This window comes from Aquarana catesbeiana, linkage group LG01 (genome assembly GCF_042186555.1).
Source record: "Aquarana catesbeiana isolate 2022-GZ linkage group LG01, ASM4218655v1, whole genome shotgun sequence".
Taxonomy (NCBI): domain Eukaryota; kingdom Metazoa; phylum Chordata; class Amphibia; order Anura; family Ranidae; genus Aquarana; species Aquarana catesbeiana.
This window is the reverse complement of record NC_133324.1, coordinates 168,109,951-168,130,116: the sequence shown is the minus strand read 5'-3', so window position 1 is coordinate 168,130,116 and position 20,166 is coordinate 168,109,951. Positions and strand designations below refer to the sequence as shown.

The 20,166-nt window shown below is 42.8% G+C and overlaps 1 protein-coding gene across 2 annotated transcripts in view; it reads left to right on the top strand.

The window, feature by feature from the left end:
- SKIC3 (SKI3 subunit of superkiller complex) overlaps positions 1-20,166 on the top strand; it is a 214,149-nt gene that overhangs the window by 33,050 nt on the left and 160,933 nt on the right. For both annotated transcript variants that reach the window (XM_073624527.1, XM_073624528.1), the window contains exons 7-8: positions 8,556-8,654; positions 18,880-18,988. In XM_073624527.1, the coding sequence (XP_073480628.1) occupies positions 8,556-8,654; positions 18,880-18,988 (208 nt within the window). The remainder of the gene's footprint in view (positions 1-8,555; positions 8,655-18,879; positions 18,989-20,166) is intronic.

Sequence of the window (20,166 nt, the reverse complement as noted above, 5' to 3'; positions counted from 1 at the left end):
ATTTTATCCCCTGCTGATTTTGTACGTTTGCCCACTGACAAAGAAAACATCAGTCAGTACTTTTTAATGGTAGGTTTATTTTAACAGTGAGAGGCAGAATTTGCATCTTAACTAATTAAGGACCGGAAGGATTTTCCCCCTAAATGACCAGGTCATTTTTGCGATACGGCACTGTGTTGCTTTAACTGACAATTTCGCTGTTGTGCGACCCTGTACCCACACAAAATGTATGTCCTTTTTTTCTTTATCATACATCACGGGACACAGAGCAACCATAATAATGACTATATGGGTTATACGCCACCTACTGGTGGATGGACACTGGCAGATAGTCAAACAGAAAGTCCACCCCCTATATAGCCCTTCCTACACAGGAAGGACCTCAGTTTTTTCGCCAGTGTCTGTAAGGTGGAATGGTCACTGATGTGATACATGTGCTCTTGGAGCATACTTAGAGGTCTGGACGGTTCTATTTAGAATTATGGACTTCATTCGGATCCATTCGAAAAAGCTATCAGCCAAATTGGATGGTACCCGAGCTTCATTGGAAGGAGAGAAGATTCCTCGAGGTTTGCCTGTAATGCAGCCTCATGGCGCTGGACCCTGCGTAATGGAACCCTGTGCAGTGTTTGTTCTGACCAAGGTGTTTTCCTGCAGGGTGCTGTACAGGTCCAGGGGAGTGGACCTCACATTAAGGGGGACCCAGTCCCTGAAGGTCTTTTATGACAAAGCTCACCATGATGGGTGAAGATTGGACTCCTGTTATGTTCAGAGTCCTGCAGCAGGAATGGTAAGTCTGCATTTTTGCAGTTTCTCTTTAAAAAAAAAGAAAAAAGAGAGATCTGACTGTCTGTTCTCCCAGTGGCCACTGGGGGCAGTGTGCTGTTTAATCATGCTGTGTACTTGTTAGTCGTGTGGGCTGCTGTTTTTCCTCCAGCCACTAGAAGGCGCATGCTCGCTCAGTATGGATTATTTTTATATAGGCAGGAAGTGGAATGGGCGGCCATGTTAAGAAAGCCATTTGGTGGACAGTTTCTGCAGGGCCTCTTGAGACATAGCAGCCCATGGATACTAGTGAAGTGTGAATGTTTACTATGGGAGAATTGTGTGGCCAGACAAGTCATGATTATATACTCCATAATTTGGGGGGCCTGTACAACTGTAAGTCGATACACCCATAGCAGTGCACTTTAAAGTGTTGGGTCTCCAGAATACTGTGCATTTGGTACAAAAATAGTATGGGGCCTGGTGCAGTTGTACAGTTGCATAATTGCAAACTTCAGAATAATGTGCATTTGGTCTGCAGGAGCTTACTTTTAGGCTGAAGCAGGAAAAGGATGTGTGGCTAAATGCATGCTAAACTAGTAAAAACTAGTATGGGGCCAAGTGCAGTTGGACAGGTGCAGCATAGTATACATGCTTGCAAAATTGTTGCCTAAACGCATGCTTGAATAAACACATGTTTTGCATAGATGTTACATATGGCAAAAGCACATGTTTGGAAGACCATGGGCATTGGTGCACTTGAAGGAGTTGTCTCCAGAGTAGCATGCATTGGGTCTGCAGGAACTTAGTTTTGGGCTCCCTTTTCGCAGGGGGGTGTTAATCTCAGTATACCTCAGTAATCTTTGCTCAGGAAGCAGTTGGTCCAGATTTTCCTTCGATACATTTTGCAGTAAAAAAAAAAAAAAAACTGTTTCTAGGTCGAAGCACATTCCTTATGTACTGTCCTACTCCAGGTCTTGGAGAGGATCATTCTCTCTGTCTGGAACTTGAAGATCCAGGCATTGGATTTCCGGAGGTCTCTGTTCCCAGGGTGTTGCACAGCTAAAGATTGGTGGTTGATGGTTCGGAATCTAGAAAGGTTGAATTCTTCCTTTCAGGTATTGGAAGACAATAACCACTGATGCCAGTTTCTCCATTTGGTTTGAGGGTGGCTACAGTTCAGTGGACTTGGTCTCCACAGGAGAGTATACTGCCCATAAATATCTTGGAGCTTTTGGCCAGTACGCCTTGCTCTGGATTATGGTACAAATCAGTTGTAGGTTCTATCTGGGAAAGCCTCTGCAGGGGCATATATATCAACCACCAGGGTGGCACCAGGAGTCATGCGGCTCAGGGAGGTGAACCACATTATGTCTGGGACAGCACAAGTGCTATCTCTATCGTTAGTGCATATTCCAGGTATAGAATAGTGGGAGGGGGAACTCTGCAAGTGAATCTACTAGATTCCAAGTTCTACAACAAGTTGGGACAGGTTGTGTTCGGGACGAGGGTTCTACTGGCAATAGGGGTAGATGCACTGGTAACGCCTTAGGGACCAGTTCTCCCTTATTGACGCTTTTCCTCTGTTTCGACTTCTGCCACATCTTTTGCAAAGAATCTGGAAAGGGGGTAACACTGATAATAATGTTAGTCGAATTAGCCCAGGAGGGCTTGGTACACTGACATAGTGAGTCTTGCGGGGGTCGCTCCTGGGACACTCCCAGTCCAGCGGGACCTAATGGTCTTGAGTCCTGTATCTCAGCACTGTTGAGCCCCTGGAAGCCAGCTTCGGGGAACTTCAATACAGGACTTCAAAGTCATTTTTTGCCTGGGGTGAAGCCAGGAAGAAATATGTGAGTGGGAGATTTTCTCTCTTTCCCCAATCGGTAGGGGAAAGGAGATTGGCCTTAAGTACCGTTAACGCTCAGGGTTCGTCCCTATACGTTTTTTTCCAGGGGCTGTTGTCTCTCACTCCTTGATTCATACTTCATACAGCATGTAACATAGACAGTCTCGCCTGTCAGGCCATTCTTGTGTCCTTGGGACTTAAAATTAATCTTGATTGTCCTTGCAGAGGCCAATTTTTTAACCAATTGAGATTATGTTAGTCCTTTATCTCGGAAGGTGGCCTCTTTGGTTGCTATCACTTCACTAAGTGGAGTGTTATGCCGCGTACACACGCTCGGAATTTCCGACAACAAATGTTCGATGGGAGCTTGTTGTCGGAAATTCCGACCGTGTGTAGGCTCCATCGGACATTTGCTGTTGGAATTTCTGACAACAAAAATTTAAAAGCTGGATTTCAAATTTTCCGACGGCAAAATCTGTTGTCGGAAATTCCGATCGTGTGTACAAAATTCCACGCATGCTCGGAATCAAGCAGAAGAGCCGCACTGGCTATTGAACTTCCTTTTTCTACTCCCGTCGTACGTGTTGTACATCACCACGTTCTTGAAGTTCAGAATTTCCAACATTTGTGTAACCGTGTGTATGCAAAGCAAGTTTGAGCCAACATCCGAAGGACATAAATCCACGGTTTTGTTGTCGGAATGTTCGATCGTGTGTACGTGGCATTAGAGTTGACGGCTCTTTCATGCAAGGAGCCATTTTTGGTCTCGCATCATATTAAGGTGATGTTGCGTCCTCATCTATTTTTTGCCTAGTATGGTGTCTGGTTTTCACTTGAATCAAGACAATGTCTTGCCTTCTTTTCCGATCCTCAGTTGGCAGGAGTTGGATCACTGCATACTCTGGAGGTAGTTCTGGTGATCAGAATTACTTGATTTGTCGGTACAGGTCAGGAATCCTGGTTTGTGCTGGCAGGAGGCATCCAAGTTAACTATTTTCATTGGATTTGCCAGTTAATTATTCAAGCCTATGGCTTGAAAGGGCAAGGTCCCCCACCCCTTTTTTTTTTGGTAAAAAGCCCTAGCTACCAGGTGTATGGGGGCATCTTGGGCCATCCTCCATCAGGTGTCAGTGGCTCAGGATTTAAGCCCATTACATGGTCTTTTGTTCATCCATTTACAAAATTTTACCAGATGGATATCAAAGCCACAAAGGATGCTGCTTGGCCACGAGTATGTTTTGTGCGGCAAAAGAAAAATGACGCTCCAGACAAGAGTTCCTTGAGACACACGCCCTGATAAGGCACACAGGTCAGGCTCTGCAATGGATCAAAGAGCAAGAAAAAATCCTGGACGGATGCACACCGATACAACACCTTTATTCGTGAATTAAAATCCAAAACAGTCCATGCTATGCAGAGGTAGAGGCAAATTGCTTACGCGTTTCACACCATGAGTTTAATCATAGCTAATATGGCATGGTTTGACAGTGCATATGAATAGGGGTGGATGGCTAATCAAAATTAATTTTCATTGAAGCCCCCCCCCCCCTGCACAATCAAAGCAAATAAGGAACACATGGGGAGAACCCAGAAGCAGGTGCAGGTATGTGAAACCCCATCAAGGAAATGTTCACAATCTGCATCTCCCTCGGAGGACATCCCACTTGAGACATCAAACGTCATAAGTGAATCATGTTGTCATGACAAAATATATATAATGTATAAATGGAAAAAAAAAACAATGTCATATCACATAGAATAAAATTAAACTAATGATTACATCTATTTCAACATAATATAAAATGATTGATATGCAAATCTTAAATCGGTTGATATATAGGTCATGAACCATAAATAAAATCCAAATTTATGATTTAAAATAGTTATGTGGAAAGATGTATTTGTTCCAATAACACATCCATAATAAACGATGTGGAGAATCACTAACTGTACTATAAATGTACTATATTGAACACATAAACGCCCCGCACTTATTAAGTAAGGGCGGGGGGCGAAAAAGAAAAGTGACTTCCGATCGATTAATGTGTGGACATGAGACGGACCCTTAATAGATATGGAAAGAGAAAAGAACAATGAAAAATGAAAAAACGAAGGAAAAATAATAACCTCATAGAGGGTATGGATGTATAATCATGTGTATAATCTACTTAATAGGTATACTAATTTACATTAAAATACAAAAAAGAATAAAGAATGAATGTTGATAAATGTTTTGGGTGGCAGAAGGAGTCCTTCTCAGGTGGCAGTTTCTGTGATTGTGTCTCCCTCCCCTCAAGGGCATTACTTTAGGACATCCCATGTAGTCATTATTATGGTTGCTCTGTGTCCCATGATGTATGATAAAGAAATTAGGATTTTTCCGTCATACTTACCTGTAAAATGCTTTTCTTGGAGTACATCACGGAACACAGAGCCCCCTCCCATCTTTTTGGGATATTTATTGCTTTGCTACAAAACTGAGGTCCTTCCCATGTAGGAGGGGTTATATAGGGGTGGACTTCCTGTTTGACTATCTGCCAGTGTCTGTCCACCAGTAGGTGGCGTTTAACCCATATAGTCATTATTATGGTTGCTCTGTGTCCCGTGATGTAATCCAAGAAAAGGATTTTACAGGTAAGTATGATGGAAAAATCCTAATTTCCCCACAAATAGAGCTTTCTTTTGGTGGTATTTGATCACCTCTGCGTTTTTTTTTTTCGTTTTTTTTTTTGTGCTATAAACAAAGACTGACAATTTTGAAAAAAAAAACAATATTTTTCTACTTTTTGCTATAATAAATATAAAAAAAAAAATGTATGAAGAAAACAAATTTCTTTATCGGTTTAGGGCAATATGTATTCTTCTACATATTTTTGGTAAAAAAATATCGCAATAAGCGTATATTGATTGGTTTGCACAAAAGTTATAGCGTCTACAAAATAGGGGCTAAATTTATGGCATTTTTATTATTTATTTATTTTTTTAACTAGTAATGGCGGTGATCAGCGATTTTTAGCAAGACTGCGACATTGCGGCGGACAGATCGGACCAGTATGAGACCAGTAACAATTATACAGCGATGAGTGCTAAAAATAGCCACTGATTTCAACCTCCCCTACTATGTAACTACATTACTGTATAAATGTCACTGGCAGGGAAGGGGTTAACACTAGGAGGCGATCAGGGGGTTAAGTGTTCCCTAGGGAGGTGTTTCTAACTGGGGGGGAGTGTAGTGAATGGAAGAGGAGAGAGATCGCTGTTCCTAATAACTAGGAACAGCAGATCTGTCTCTCCTCCCCTGACAGAATGGAGATCTGTCTGTTTACATTGACAGATCCCTGTTCTGTCTCTCTCAGGAGCGATCGCGGGCGGCCAGCGAACATCGTGACCACCGGCCACGCGCATCGGCTCCAGCGTTGCGGAGAGGGTGAGCACGAGCCCCCTAGAACTCTTAAAGCGGCCGATGTACAACGATGGTGATTCGCCCAGGAGAGCCAATGGCCGCGGTACAACTGCGGCGGCTGGTCTTAAAGTGGTTTATGAGTGAAATAAGTATTTTATTCCTTTGCGAAACATGACTTGGTATTTGGTGGCAAAACCCTTGTTGGCAATCACAGAGGTCAGCTGTTTCTTGTAGTTGGCCACCAGGTTTGCACACATCTCAGTAGGGATTTTGTCCCACTCTTCTTTGCAGATCTTCTCCAAGTCATTAAGGTTTCGAGGCTGACGTTTGGTAATTCGAACCTTCAGCTCTCGCCTCATATATTCTATAAGATTAAGGTCTGGAGACTGGCTAGGCCACTTCTAGGACCTTAATGTGCTTCTTCTTGAGCGACTCCTTTGTTGCCTTGGCCATGTGTTTTGGGTCATTGTCATCATACTGGAATACCCATCCATTTTCAAAGCCCTAGCTGAGGGAAGGAGGTTCTCACCCAAGACGTTATGGTACATGGCCTCATTCATTGTCCCTTTTGATGCAGTAAAGTTGTTCTGTCCCTTTTAGCAAAAAAACACCCCCAAAGCATAATGTTTCCACCTCCACGTTTGACGGTGGGGATGGTGTTCTTGGGGTCATAGGCAGCATTCCTCCTCCTCCAAAAAACGGCGAGTTGAGTTGATGCCAAAGAGCTTAATTTTGGTCTCATCTGACCAAAACGCTTTCACCCAGTTATCCTCTGAATCATTCAGATGTCCTTTGGAAAATTTCAGACGTGCCTGTACATGTGCTTTCTTTAGCAGGGGGACCCTGCGGGCGCTGCAGGATTTCAGTCCTTCACGGCGTAGTGTGTTACCAATTGTTTTTTTTGGGACTACGGTCCCAACTACCTTGAGATCATTGACAAGAGTCTCCCCTGTAGTTCTGGGCTGATTCCTCACCATTTTCACTATCATTGAACAAGGTGAGATCTTGCATGGAGTCCCAAAATGAGGGAGATTGACAGTTATTTTGTGGATCTTCCATTTGGAATAATCGCACCAACTGTTGTCACCCTCTCACCAAGCTGCTTTGGCGTTGGTTTTGTAGCCCATTCCAGCCTTGTGTAGGTCTACAATCTTGTCCCCGACATCCTTGGACTGCTCTTTGGTCTGTGGACAGGTGTCTTTTATACAGGTAACAACTTTTGACTCTTTGTCAGTGGGCAAACGTACAAAATCAGCAGGGGATCAAATACTTTTTTTCCATCACTTTATAAGACCATCTCTAAACAACTTCATGTGCCTAAGACCACAGTTGCAAATGTTATTTAGAGATTTAAAGTCCATGGAAGTGTAGTCAACATCCCAGGCTATGGCTGCAAGAGGAAAATCAACCATTGATTAAACAGAAGGATTGTTTAAATGGTAGAAAAAAAAAAGCCAAGAAGAAATTTCTATGATATGCAATCTGAGCTCGTAGGTCAATGTCCATGGCTTTCAGAGCAACATTGGGCTTGAAGGAAAAGACCCAGACCCGCATCAGCTCTACTTTCAAAGACGAAAAAAATACAAATTTAAAGAAAAGAACACCGTACCTACTGTGAAACATGGTGGAGGCTCAGCTGCCTTTTGGGCTGCTCTGCTGTATCTGGTACAGGGTGCCTTGAGTCTGGGAAGAGCACAATGAGATCTCAAAACTATAAACAAATTCTGGATTGAAACATACTGCCCAGTGTCAAAAAGCTCAGTCTTAGTAGCAGGGTATGGGTCCTCCAGTAAGATAATGACCCAAAACATACAGCTATAAGCACCCAAGAATGGCTGAGTGCAAAATGATGGACTATCTGAAGTGGCCTTCTGTGAGCCCTGATCTGAATCCTATCCAGTGTCTATGGAAAGAGCTAAAAGATGCAGCCTGGAGGAGGCATCCTTCAAACCTGAGACAGCTGGAGCAGTTCAAGAAGAGTGGATCAAATTATCTGTTGGCATCTGAAGTATCATTGAGAGCTACAGAAATTGCTTGTTTGCAGTGATTGCCTCTAAAGGATGTGCAACTAAATATTAGGCTATGGGATTCATGACCATGCCATTTTTCATTTGTTTTATTGTTTAAAATGTTCTCTTGAATTAAAAGCAAAGACTATATATATATATATATATATATATATATATATATATATATATATATATATATATATATATATATATATATATATATATAATATTTTTTTTTTATTAAATACAGAATAAACAATGATGTATGCCAATTACTTGTCAGTTTCAAGTTATTTCAGAAAAAATTGTGGGCTTTTCTTTTGCGGAAAGGTGCACGTACAAAGCCTGCCACATCTTTACAATTATTTGTAGCTAGATTTATTTTGAGAATTCCCCTGGGTGTTTTTATGGTGTACTGTAAGAGTACACAATGTACACTTGAAAATAAATTGCAGATAGTTATTTAGCAAATGTACTTTATTTTTCAACTTCTTTCATTAAGATAATATGCAACCTGCTTTTATTCTAGCTCTTAAATGCCTTTGAAAATGCCATTTCCTTCCTGGAAGAGGTACCAGGAGAAGAGCACCGTGCACTTTATCAGGACTTTGTTCTCTGCTTGTCTAAGGTACATCTTATATTAGTTTGTATATGTCTATTCTGGAGCATTATATATGTGATTTGATGACTTGATTTCATTTCATCATGTTTCATTGAAAATCGGAGGATCCAATTGAGCTGAGATGGACATCGTTAACCACTTGCTGTTTGCCGAATGTAGAAAACCTTCAGTCAGAAAGTGGTAAAACAAGTTTGTGACTGCAGCTGAAGTCGTGAGCTTGATATTTCTTACAGCCACCGATCAGTTCTTCAGTAAAGCCTAGTACACACCACTAGTTTTTTTGCTGGGTTAAACTGAGAAAAAAACTGACAGCTTTGGTCGGAAAGTGTCTGTACTAACAATCCGATGTTAGTACAGCAATCTCCCCTGCTGTTCTATTGTGTTCTGACAGGGGGAAGGCCCCCTGCCAGAACACTCTGGTCAGCACTCTCAGCCATTGGGTGAGAGCGTTGACCGGGAGCCGGTCAGCAGACTTTTTTCGGTTACCAATTGTCAGCCAGTTTCTATTGAACCAGCCGACATTCAGCCCCTGTGTACTAGGCTTTAAAGTAATCAGGGTGGCTGTACCGCTGACCTGACCATTTTTACAGTGGTGAAAAGGGTTGTCCCCTTGTGATGACAACAAAGTTAAATGAAAAAAAAATGTAAAAGTGTGTGTAATAAATTAATACATTAATAAAATGTAAAAAAGTATATATATATATATATTATTATTCTAGGTCCAGCACATGTACAGTATGTAAACCGTGTTTGCGCCATACATGTGTGGACTTTCTGTGAAAGTCAGAGTGAAAGCAATAATTCTAGAACCATCATTCGTGAATAACTTTACACATAAACTGTAAAGGCTTTGAAAGTGTTTCCTTTAAATCATTTTAGGTACTGTAATTTGTCGCCATTTCACAGGCGTGAGAGTCTTGAGATGTTTGGTATCTACGGTAGATATAAAAAGTCTACACACCCCTGTTAAAATGTCAGGTTTTTGTGATGTAAAAAAATGAGACAAAGATATAAATAATTTCAGAACTTTTTTTTTCTACCTATTTTAATGTGACCTATAAACTGTACAACTCAGTTGAACAACAAACTGAAATCTTTTAGGTGGAGGGAGTTAAAAATAAAAAACACAAATAATATGGTTGCATAAGTGTGCACACCCTTAAACCAATACTTTGTTGAAGCACCTTTTGGTTTTATTATAGCACTCATTTTGGGTATGAGTCTCTCAGCATGGCACATCTTGACTTGGCAATATTTGCCCACTCTTCTTTGTTTTGGTGATGTATATTGTTGTTTTTGCGCCAAACATATATCTTTTGGATTTATGGCCAAAAAGTTCAACCTTGGTTTCATTAGACCATAATACATTTTCCCACATGCTTTTGGAAGACTTCAGATGTGTTTTTGCAAAATTTAGCCAGGCTTGGATGTTTTTCTTCGTAAGAAAAGGCTTCCGTCTTGCCACTCTACCACATGGCCCAGACATATGAAGAATACGGGAGATTGTTGTCACATGTACCACACAGCCAGTACTTGCCAGATATTCCTGCAGCTCCTTTAATGTTGCTGTATACCTCTTGGCAGCCTCCCTGACCAGTTTTCTTCTCATCTTTTCATCAAGTTTGGAGGGACGCCCAGTTCTTAGTAATGTCACTGTTGTGCCATATTTGCTCCACTTGATGACTGTCTTCACTGTGTTCCATGGTATATCTAATGCCTTGGAAATTCTTTTGTACCCTTCTCCTGACTGATACCTTTTAACAATGACATCCCTCTGATGCTTTGGAAGCTTTCTGCGGACCATGGCTTTTTCTCTAGGATGTGACTAAGAAAATGTCAGGAAAGACCCACTAGAACAGCTGAACTTTTTATTTGGGGTTAATTGGAGGAACTTTAAATGATGGCAGGTGTATACAGACTCCTTTGTAGCCTCCCTGGCGGTTTTCCCGAGTGTGGCTCGGGGTTAAAATTCAGTACCATTAGCGGTAACCCCAAGCCACACTCGGGATCGCATTGCAGGATCCTGGGGCGGCGTTACTTACCTTGTCCCCGGGATCCTGCGATGTCACCCGCAGTGTCCGAGGACTCCGTCCTCCTCCGAAGCCTCTCCGTGCCAGGCTCCGTTCCCTGCGAGCGGCGCGACGCACGGGGGCGGAGCCTGGCGGCAAATTCAAAAAAATGTCAAAATCATAACACATACAGTACTGTAATCTTACAGATTACAGTACTGTATGAAATGATTTCACATCCCTTTTGTCCCCAGTGCTCTGGCCCATGCCCTGCATGCAGTTTTACATGATATACACTGTTCTTTCTGCCTGGAAACTGGAGATTGTCCATAGCAACCAAAAAGTGTCCCTTTACGTCAAAAGTGGCTTTAGACCAGCTAGAAAACAGCGATAGTAAATTAGAACACTTGCAGAATTGAGCGATAGTGAATTGTGGGGAAATTTATTTTATTACTATTTTTTTTAATTTTTTTTAATTATTTATTTTTATTTATTATATTATAATTTATGTTTTTGTGTTTCAAACTTTATCATACCCGGGATATCTGCTAGACTCTGGTTTGGACAGATTTAAGTGTGTTATTGTTAAGATTTACAGACCTACAATATAAAACGCCAAATTTCCATGCAAAATAATGGTACCGCTTTCAGCACCTAAAATCCGAAATAATCATACCGCCGGGGAGGTTAACATGTGAGTTTTGAATGTGATTGCTTATTTCTGAACACAGCTACATCCCCAGTTATGAGAGGGTGTGCACATTTCTGCAACCACATTATTATTTATTTATTTTTTAACCCCCCCCCCCCTAAAAGATTTCAGTTTGTTTTTCAATTGAGTTGTACAGTTTATAGGTCACATTAAAGGTGGAGAAAGTTTGGAAATTATTTATCTTTGTCTGATTTTTTTTTTTTTTTACACCACAGAGGCCTGACATTTTAACAGGGGTGTGTAGACTTTTTATATTCATTGTATTTACTGGACTCAACATCAATTTTTTTTTTTTTTTTTTGTTTTAGTTTTGTAAAGTGTTTATTATCACAGATAAAATGCAACATACGGGGGGCGTGGCCTGGACATGGCTGGATAGAGACGTGCTGTAGCTGAGCTCCCGGCCGTCTCTCCCCTATCCCAGCTAATTCAGCTTATTACTCAAACTATGCACTCCTCTAGGAAGAAAACGGCGAAGAGCAACAAACCAACTAAATCCACTCCTCAGCCACCAACATCGAGTGAACTTAGAAGGCGATTCCAGCTTTCTCTCCTCGGCTCTCCGGAACTCAAGATGGTGTCGCTGCGAGGTGAGCACTCAGGGAGACAGGCTGTACGCGGTTCCCCGTCACCTCACAGGGACACACAGTCAGCAGACACCTATGCCGGCTTCCCCTCGGATCTCCGCTCTGGATTCGGTGAGCAATCGCAACCCCCCTCACAATCTCCCGGGTGCGCTCTCTCCTGCAGGCACTTCCCACCAAAGCAGACATTGCGGCCCTTATAGCCACAGTGGAAGCCGCTCACCGCAAAGAAATGGATGCAGTGAAGGCGGATGTTAGTGCTCTGACCACTAGAATAGAGACGGGGGAGATCTCCCTAGCGGCCCTGGAGCGCCGAATGTCGGCTGTGGAGGAGAGCCAGGACACACATGCAGAGGCATTACAGGACCAACAGCTGCACTTGGAGATGGAGGACCGGAGTCGCAGGAATAATCTGCGCCTCCGGGGACTTCCAGAAGCCACTGGACCTGAAGACCTGGCGGATACAGCGGTCGCCATTTTCCGCAGCTTGCCAGGTATTGATCTGCCAGACCGTATAGTAATCGACAGGATCCACCGTGCACTGGGCCCCAAACCAACTGACCCCCTGAGACCAAGGGACGTCATTTGCAGATTGCACCATTATGTGCACAAAGAACGAATCCTGCGCAAAGCCTGGGAAACAGAAGACCCGGAACTTGACGGCGTCACTATAAAGATACTTCCAGACCTCTCTCGTGCAACCCTGCAGAGGCGTGTGATCCTGAAGTCACTACTAGACCTAGCTCGGCGAAAAGGAGCTACGTACCGCTGGGGATATCCTCTCTCTGCCACATTTAGGAAGGACCAAAGGTTCTTCACTTTACGCAGACCGGACGCCCTGCCAGCCCTTTTCACTTTTCTTGACACAGACCCTATAGACGTACCCAACTGGCTTGGCCCTCTCCCGCGAACACAAGGACGCCCGAACATGCCGAGAATGGGAAGTAACTTGCCCCCGAGGCAACAGCGGAACCGCCGTCGACCCAGAGCGCCTTCTCAAGAAGATGCACGTGAGTCATGAGACACAGGCTTTTTGAAACACGTACATTTTATGTGGAATAACGCTTTTGTTGACATGTTTGGCACTGCATGGGTTGTATTGCTACTAACATTCATCAGATGTCATTAGCCCTTCTCGACTGCACGGGGATCTGAGAACCACCTGAGACTTCTTAAGTAAGGGGTCTATACCACCGTCATCACCGGGGGGCCAAACTCTCATCCCTACCTTTGCAGTTGCTATCCTTAAGCAATTCACATAATGTGCTTGATGCTCCTTCCATAATGTGGGCCACTAGACTGTGAGGAAGACACAACACCCCGGGAGAGCTGTCATGGCCTGTGGAACTATTGGGATGGTAAGCCCAGCTTTATGCATGTTTCCGGAACTGTCTCAAAACTTTGCAGTTGATCCCGCTACTGCCCTGGACACTCGCATAGGTGGCCATATCACTTGAGCAGAAGCCGAAGTAAAGCCATTCCAAGCTAATAGACACTTCCCCTTAGGTGATTTGGGGAAGTCATGGACTGCGGAGCCTGACCCTGGTGGCTTCATGGGTGGAAATGTCGGCTCCTGTTTAGTGGAGATCTGATGGGACCGCCCCGCAGCCATGACACTATGCTTTGAGAGGCAAGACATCTTCTAGATGCAAGATATATGGTAATGCAATGATATGTTTCAGTGACTTATAAAGTTACTTATGCCTTGTTTTAAGTTTCAAGATGTGTTGTGTTGTTGTAACTAGGAAATGGGTCAGTTTGCTGGACACGTTTTGGTGCCACAGTAAAGTTACCTACTCCATTGACTAAGCCGTTGATACAAGGCGTTTACAGCTATTACCCGTTTCGTTATAATAGGTTGGTTTGTTATCCTGTTTATAAGGATGCATAGTATTTTTATGGTTATATCTTCCAGATATGCTGGGATGGGAGGGTGGACGGGAGACTCTCCTTTTGAGCCTTGTCCTACCTCTCTCCCGATTAGGTCAGCATATCCCCCTGGGGGACACACCGTTGCCTTCAGGGGGTCATATGCAAGAACACATTCCCCGAAATAAAAGGGGGAACAAAACAGGCAAGACACTAGGCCTTGTCTGTATCTCATATCTCTTTGTTTAATATCTGTCTATTCTTTCTATCTTTACTTGCCTCTATCTTCACCTCTTCCCCCTTCTTCCTTCCTTTAGACCTGAACCTACCTCCCCTCCTCCTCCCTCCCCCATCCCACTGTAACATGGCGGCCAGCAAAATGAAAGTGATGTCTCTCAATGCAAAAGGGCTTAATAGAGATGTATACTGATAGATGACTTAAAGCGGACTCATACAGATATAGCCTTTATCCAAGAGACACACTTTAAAACTAACAGATTACCGTACCTACAAAGCAGATATTTCCCGGTAACCTATCACTCCACAAATCCAAAGTATAAGTCCAAAGGAGTTTCTATATTAATATCAAGTAAGACTCCCTGGCAGCATCAGGGCTCTATGATAGACCCGACAGGAAGATACGTTTTCCTTAAAGGCCTAATCGGTACTGTAATGGTAACGCTAGCAGCCATATATGCCCCTAATGAACAACAAGCTATATTCTTGAGAGAGGCTCTGGAGAAGCTAAAGGACTTTAGGCAAGGACAATTGATTGTGGGGGGAGACTTCAATACACCATTAATTCCATCGGTAGACACTTCGACGGGTAGATCATCGATCCCACCAAATCAACTCAAACGAATAGCTAAAACGCTACACAAATCACAACTAATAGATGTCTGGTGCTTACAACACTCGGGAGAATGTGACATTACATTTTACTCACACATGCACCAGATATACACCAGAATTGACTACTTCCTGATTCCCCATACTCAGCTACACGACCTCCATTGGAAATAGGACATGGTCGGACCATGCACCTATATTTTTGAACTACCATTTGTCGAATACTTCCTCTCCCAGACATCGTTTTTGGCGTCTTAATGAAAGCCTTTTGCAAAACTCAGAGGTGTTGACAGACGTGACTTGAGCGCTAAACCTATATTTTCAAGAAAATGACCAACCAGACTGTGACCCTGGGATACTGTGGGAAGCTCACAAAGTAGTCCTTAGAGGGAGGCAAAAAAGAAGCCTTACCTGCACAAATCACTGAAGAGTTTAAACAGTTTTACTCTAATTTATACAACTTGCCACAAGTGATTCCCCCCACTACTGAGATAGAGAATTACATCACGTCCTCCCAAATGCCATCCCTCCCTACTTCCAAAATTTTTATACCTCTTCCAGGCCCTGCCAATTAAGATACCCCCCATATACTTAAAACAAGTACAAACTCTTTTTACTCGCTTCGTTTGGGCACATAAAAACCCTCGCATCCCAAGATCTCAGCTATCCACACCAAAACACTATGGAGGTCTAGCGCTCCCAGACATCCGGAAATATTACCAAGCAACCCATTTAGGCAGGGTTGTAGATTGGCACCGACATAAGGACTCTAAACTATGGGCACAAATAGAACAACACCAAACAAATATACCTTTACAGACTACGATATGGTGCAACGACTCCCTTCCGTTAGAATTGAGATCTCATCCTTTCATAGGAAACACTATAAAGCAATGCCTTCAGGCTACGTTACAAACCTCATTAACGACAAAAACGTCTCCCTTGATCCCGATTCTGGGTAATCCCAAATTTCCCCCTGGGATCTCATCTGTGCAGTTTCAGACATTAAGAAGTTCCAACTGCATTATAGCGTCACAATTTGTGAAACAAGATAAATGGCCCTCCATTTCAGAACTAATGGACCCGGCAGGCTCGTTCAAACTTTTATTTTGGAGCGCAGCACAAATACACCATTTTCTTCAGACTATCCCGAACCCTCAAAATTACACTAGACCCCTGATCACGTTTGAAGAAATGTGCATGGACACAGAACCGCTACCACAGGTTCTATCCAAGATGTACACCTTATTGAATACACCTCCCCAACCACTTAGTTTACCATGCATCACAAAGTGGGAAACAGACCTTCAACGTACTTTTACAGCAGTCCAGAAACAAAACATGATTGGTCTCTCCCTTAAATCCTCAATATGCACTAAAATACAGGAGATGAATTACAAGATCCTGACGAGGTGGTACTTAACACCTAGTCGCTTACATATGTTCCCCGACACGTCAAAATATTGCTGGCTATGTCATGAGGAGGAGGGAACAATATTACACATGTTTTGGTCATGTCCTAGACTGACAACTTTCTGGACTGCAGTTCGTTCCATTTCCCAAAAATTCACTGATTTTCAGATCCCAAACTACCCGGCATTTTTTCTACTTCACATATCTACCATACCGCTCAAAACTTATAAAAAATCCTTATTGCGCCACCTAACAAATGCAGCCAAGTCCTGCATTCCCATGCTTCGGAAGCAACAATCTCCACCAACCACATTGATGTGGTTACAGAAAGTTGAGGACATAAACCGAATGGAAGATCTTATAATGACGGCCCAAGATAGACAAGTAACTTATAAGAAAACTTGGACTCTCTGGAATATATTTAAATATTCAGAAGAAGGTAAATCCCTCTTTGGGAACCCAAATCCTACCATTCTATGTTGACCAACAACTTACAGCCAATCTGATACAGGGTGACTTACTTAACTAAATGCCTCCGCCCTCCCCCCAGTCTCCCCCCCCCAGTCCCCCCCCCCCCAGTCTTTCCCTTCCCATCTTTCCCTCCCCCCCCCTTCTTTTTTCTTCCCTTTTCTACTACTTGCTTTTCTATCTCTCTCTTTCCCTTCTCTGGCTGCTGTCTCCTGACTGATGTGATTAAGTTCTCACATGAAAGACATGATGGTCAACTGGAGATATAGACCGCCGGTCTCTAAATGTATCCATAGAATTTGAAGCTCTGATACAGAGTAACAAAGGGAACACATACATTTTTGTAAAGTATCATAAAGAAGAACTTGTCCTGCAAGCCTTCAAGTATAATATGTACTATTAAGATATAATGTCGGGAGGCTGCGACCCCCTCTGTCATGTACCATTGTGGTATTTTGTGGGCTCTGCCCTTTCCTTGAAAACTAATAAAATATATATTTGAAAAAAAAATGCAACATACAGTGTACTTTCATTTGTAAGTACAAATATGGGAAGGTTTTTCATTTTTTATATTTTACCAAAAACCTTGGGTATTGTTTGTGTGCACTTAAATTAATTTTGGTGTATTTTTTTCCTGAACATTCGCATTTGATAAACTGCTGCGCAAAAACTTGTGACATAAAAAAAACATTTTATTTTCCAGGGCCTCTGCTTTCGGAAAATATAAGATTTTTGGTAATTTTCTAGCAAAAAATGCTAATTTTAATGTGTGTGAAAAATAAATAATTGACAGCAAATGGTTAAAGGAATAGTTCCTAAGTAGCTCCCTGTGGTTCTTCTATAGATAAATCCAAATTTGAGGCCCTGGGCTAGGCTTACTACATACTGAAATATCTTAGGTACACTTTGCAATTGTCCTAGGTATACGTTGTGTTCAGTTTACAGTGATCCTTTCATGAATTAAGCAGGTTTGGATAAATCCCCCCCAAAAATCACCATTTCTGAACTGTATAGCACAGTAGTGGTCAAAATTGCAGAATTCTCAAGCGCAGTGCCGGGCATTTCAAGAGGGCTGCACAATAGCATCACATTTTTGTGTAGTGCAGTGCATTGCATTGCAATACACACGGAAGAGGAAGTGGGAATTAAATAAGCCCCATCATTAGCAGTAATAGTAACCCCCAGCACTGGTGGCAGCGGCCACAATTAAAATCCCTAGCTTTTGTTGTTAAGGGCCGCAGTCAAAACCCCAGCATGTGGCTGCATTAATAACCACCAGCGATAGTGCAATACTAATAATCTCCTCCTTACATTGGTGGGTAGCTGCACTGCACTATTTACACCCCCCAGTTGTGCTTAGTTACAGTGCTGCTTGCATCCATCCCACATCTCCACATATCCCCATCGTCCCCTTTCTGCATTGTTCAGCTTTTCCTATATCCCTCCCCCACCCCCACATGCACCCCCCACATTGGTGGCAGCAGCAACAAAATTCAACCCACCAGCATTGGTGATCAGTTACTTGATCACACACTCCCATGCCCCGCTCTCTCTCTTTGAGGCCAGGACTTTACTTGTGCTGTGGGCAGTAATTACTCCATTACGTCTCAGAGTAAAGTCTTTCTCTGTGGTAGAACTCGGAGCATTCCAGCCTCTGGCACCCACTGCCATCCTGCTGCTCTCTGCCTAATAGGTGGTGGGCTGCATGTTGGTCACCACTGATATAAGCAATAAGCATGCTCGTAACAATTCAGGGAAAAGTGATGTGTATTTCATACATTTAATTGAAGATAATAAAATGGGTATAAACTATCCATATTTGGCTTATATTTTTGTACCTTTATAGCCTTAAAGTGATTGTAAAGCTTCAAATATATATTTTTTTAAATGACAAACATGTCGTACCTGCCTCCACTGTGCTGTTCGTTTTGCTCAGAGTGGCCCCCATCACCGACTTCTGGGGTCCCTCGGGGGCTCCCGTGACTCCTCCCCACATCAGATAACCCCCTAGGAAAAGCGCTCTCCCGGGGGTTACCTTGCGAGCGCACTTCCGAGTCCAGCATTTGGCGTCCGTAGCCGCTGAATGTATGACTTGGCCCCGATGCCTGCGTCATTGGATTTGATGGACAGCAGTGGGAGCCAATGGCTGCGCTGCTATCAATCTATCCATTCAAGTGCCGAGGACCCCGGGCAGAGGGACAGCACGCCCTCGCCAGGTGTTTTTTCACCTTAATGCATAGGATGCATTAAGGTGAAAAAATACGAAGGTTTACAACCCCTTTAAGTCTTGCAGTGTAAAAAATGACAATTTTTTTTTCTTTTACCAGCTGCCACATGAAGAAGCAATGTTAAAAAAGATCTGTAACAACATGATGACAGCCTACCCTACCCTCACCTATCCTCTGGAAGTACTTGGCTTACACCTCATTAAGTCCGGTAGGCAAACCTTTGATTGTTTCTTTGGTTTCCCAGATTTCCCACTTTTGTGCTGTGAACATAATAAATGACTATAGCAAAACTGTTCAGTGGGTGTAAAACAGTGGTCCTCAAGTACCCCCAACGGGCCATGTTTTCCTTTACTTTGAACAGCTGCTTTAAATCAATATCAATGACATGGTATTAATAAGAGCTATTTTATCTAAGGGAAGTTCCCAAAACATGGCCCGTTGGGGGTACTTGAGGACTGAGGTTGAGAACCACTGATGTAAAGGATAAATGCAATATTAGTCCAACACTTTCATTTTTAGGGCATTAAATGTGTGCAATGCTATAGAAGTGGGAGAGAATATAGTGGGTCCTCTATATGGTGGCTTCAACATTTTGCGATCATAAAAATATGATGGATGTTGCTAATAGTTGAGCGTTGATGAATAGTTCCAGATGTGCAGTAAGTGGCAACAAACTCGACTCACTCCAGGTGAATATGTTCGGTAAGTATACTTTTTGAGTATGGGAAAACTTGACCTGAAAGTTGGGCGGCTAAGGGCTCATTCACACTATACATGCATGAAAACTGATGGGAAAACCACGCAGATTTCACTTACAGAGACATCAGTTTCACATCAGTTTTTATGTGCGTTTGAGTGAGTTTCTATGCACGTTGACATCAGTTTTCATGCATGTCAGTTATGTGCCCTGTTCAAACCAATGTTGATTTCATGTCAGTTTTTTTTTCGGTGCAGAAAACTGCATACACGTTTCAGATTTCTGCACAGAACAAATTTGCAAGTTGTGGTGTGAACAGGGCATTTAGAGAACCATTGTTTGTTTTTTTGGGGTTTTTTTTTGAGCCCTTACAAAATGCGTGCAGAAAAACTGACGTCTCTGTACCATGGTGTGAATGAGGCCTTTACAGTGCAACTTCCTAGTGATTTGCTGGCAACTTAAGTACTAGTTTGATGCGACTTTAGAAGCAACTTCGGGAATGCTTGGGTAGTCTTCCTGTAATGTTGGATTCAAATCATGTCAAATATAGATGAGGATCCGACTTGGAGGGGACTTCTGTTAAAGTATATGGGAACAAGTCGGATAGAAGTCGCCTAGAAGTAGTACAGGAACCTTTTCTAGCCAGAGCAACTTCAGTAGTGCTAATTAAGATGGCTCTCATTGACTAA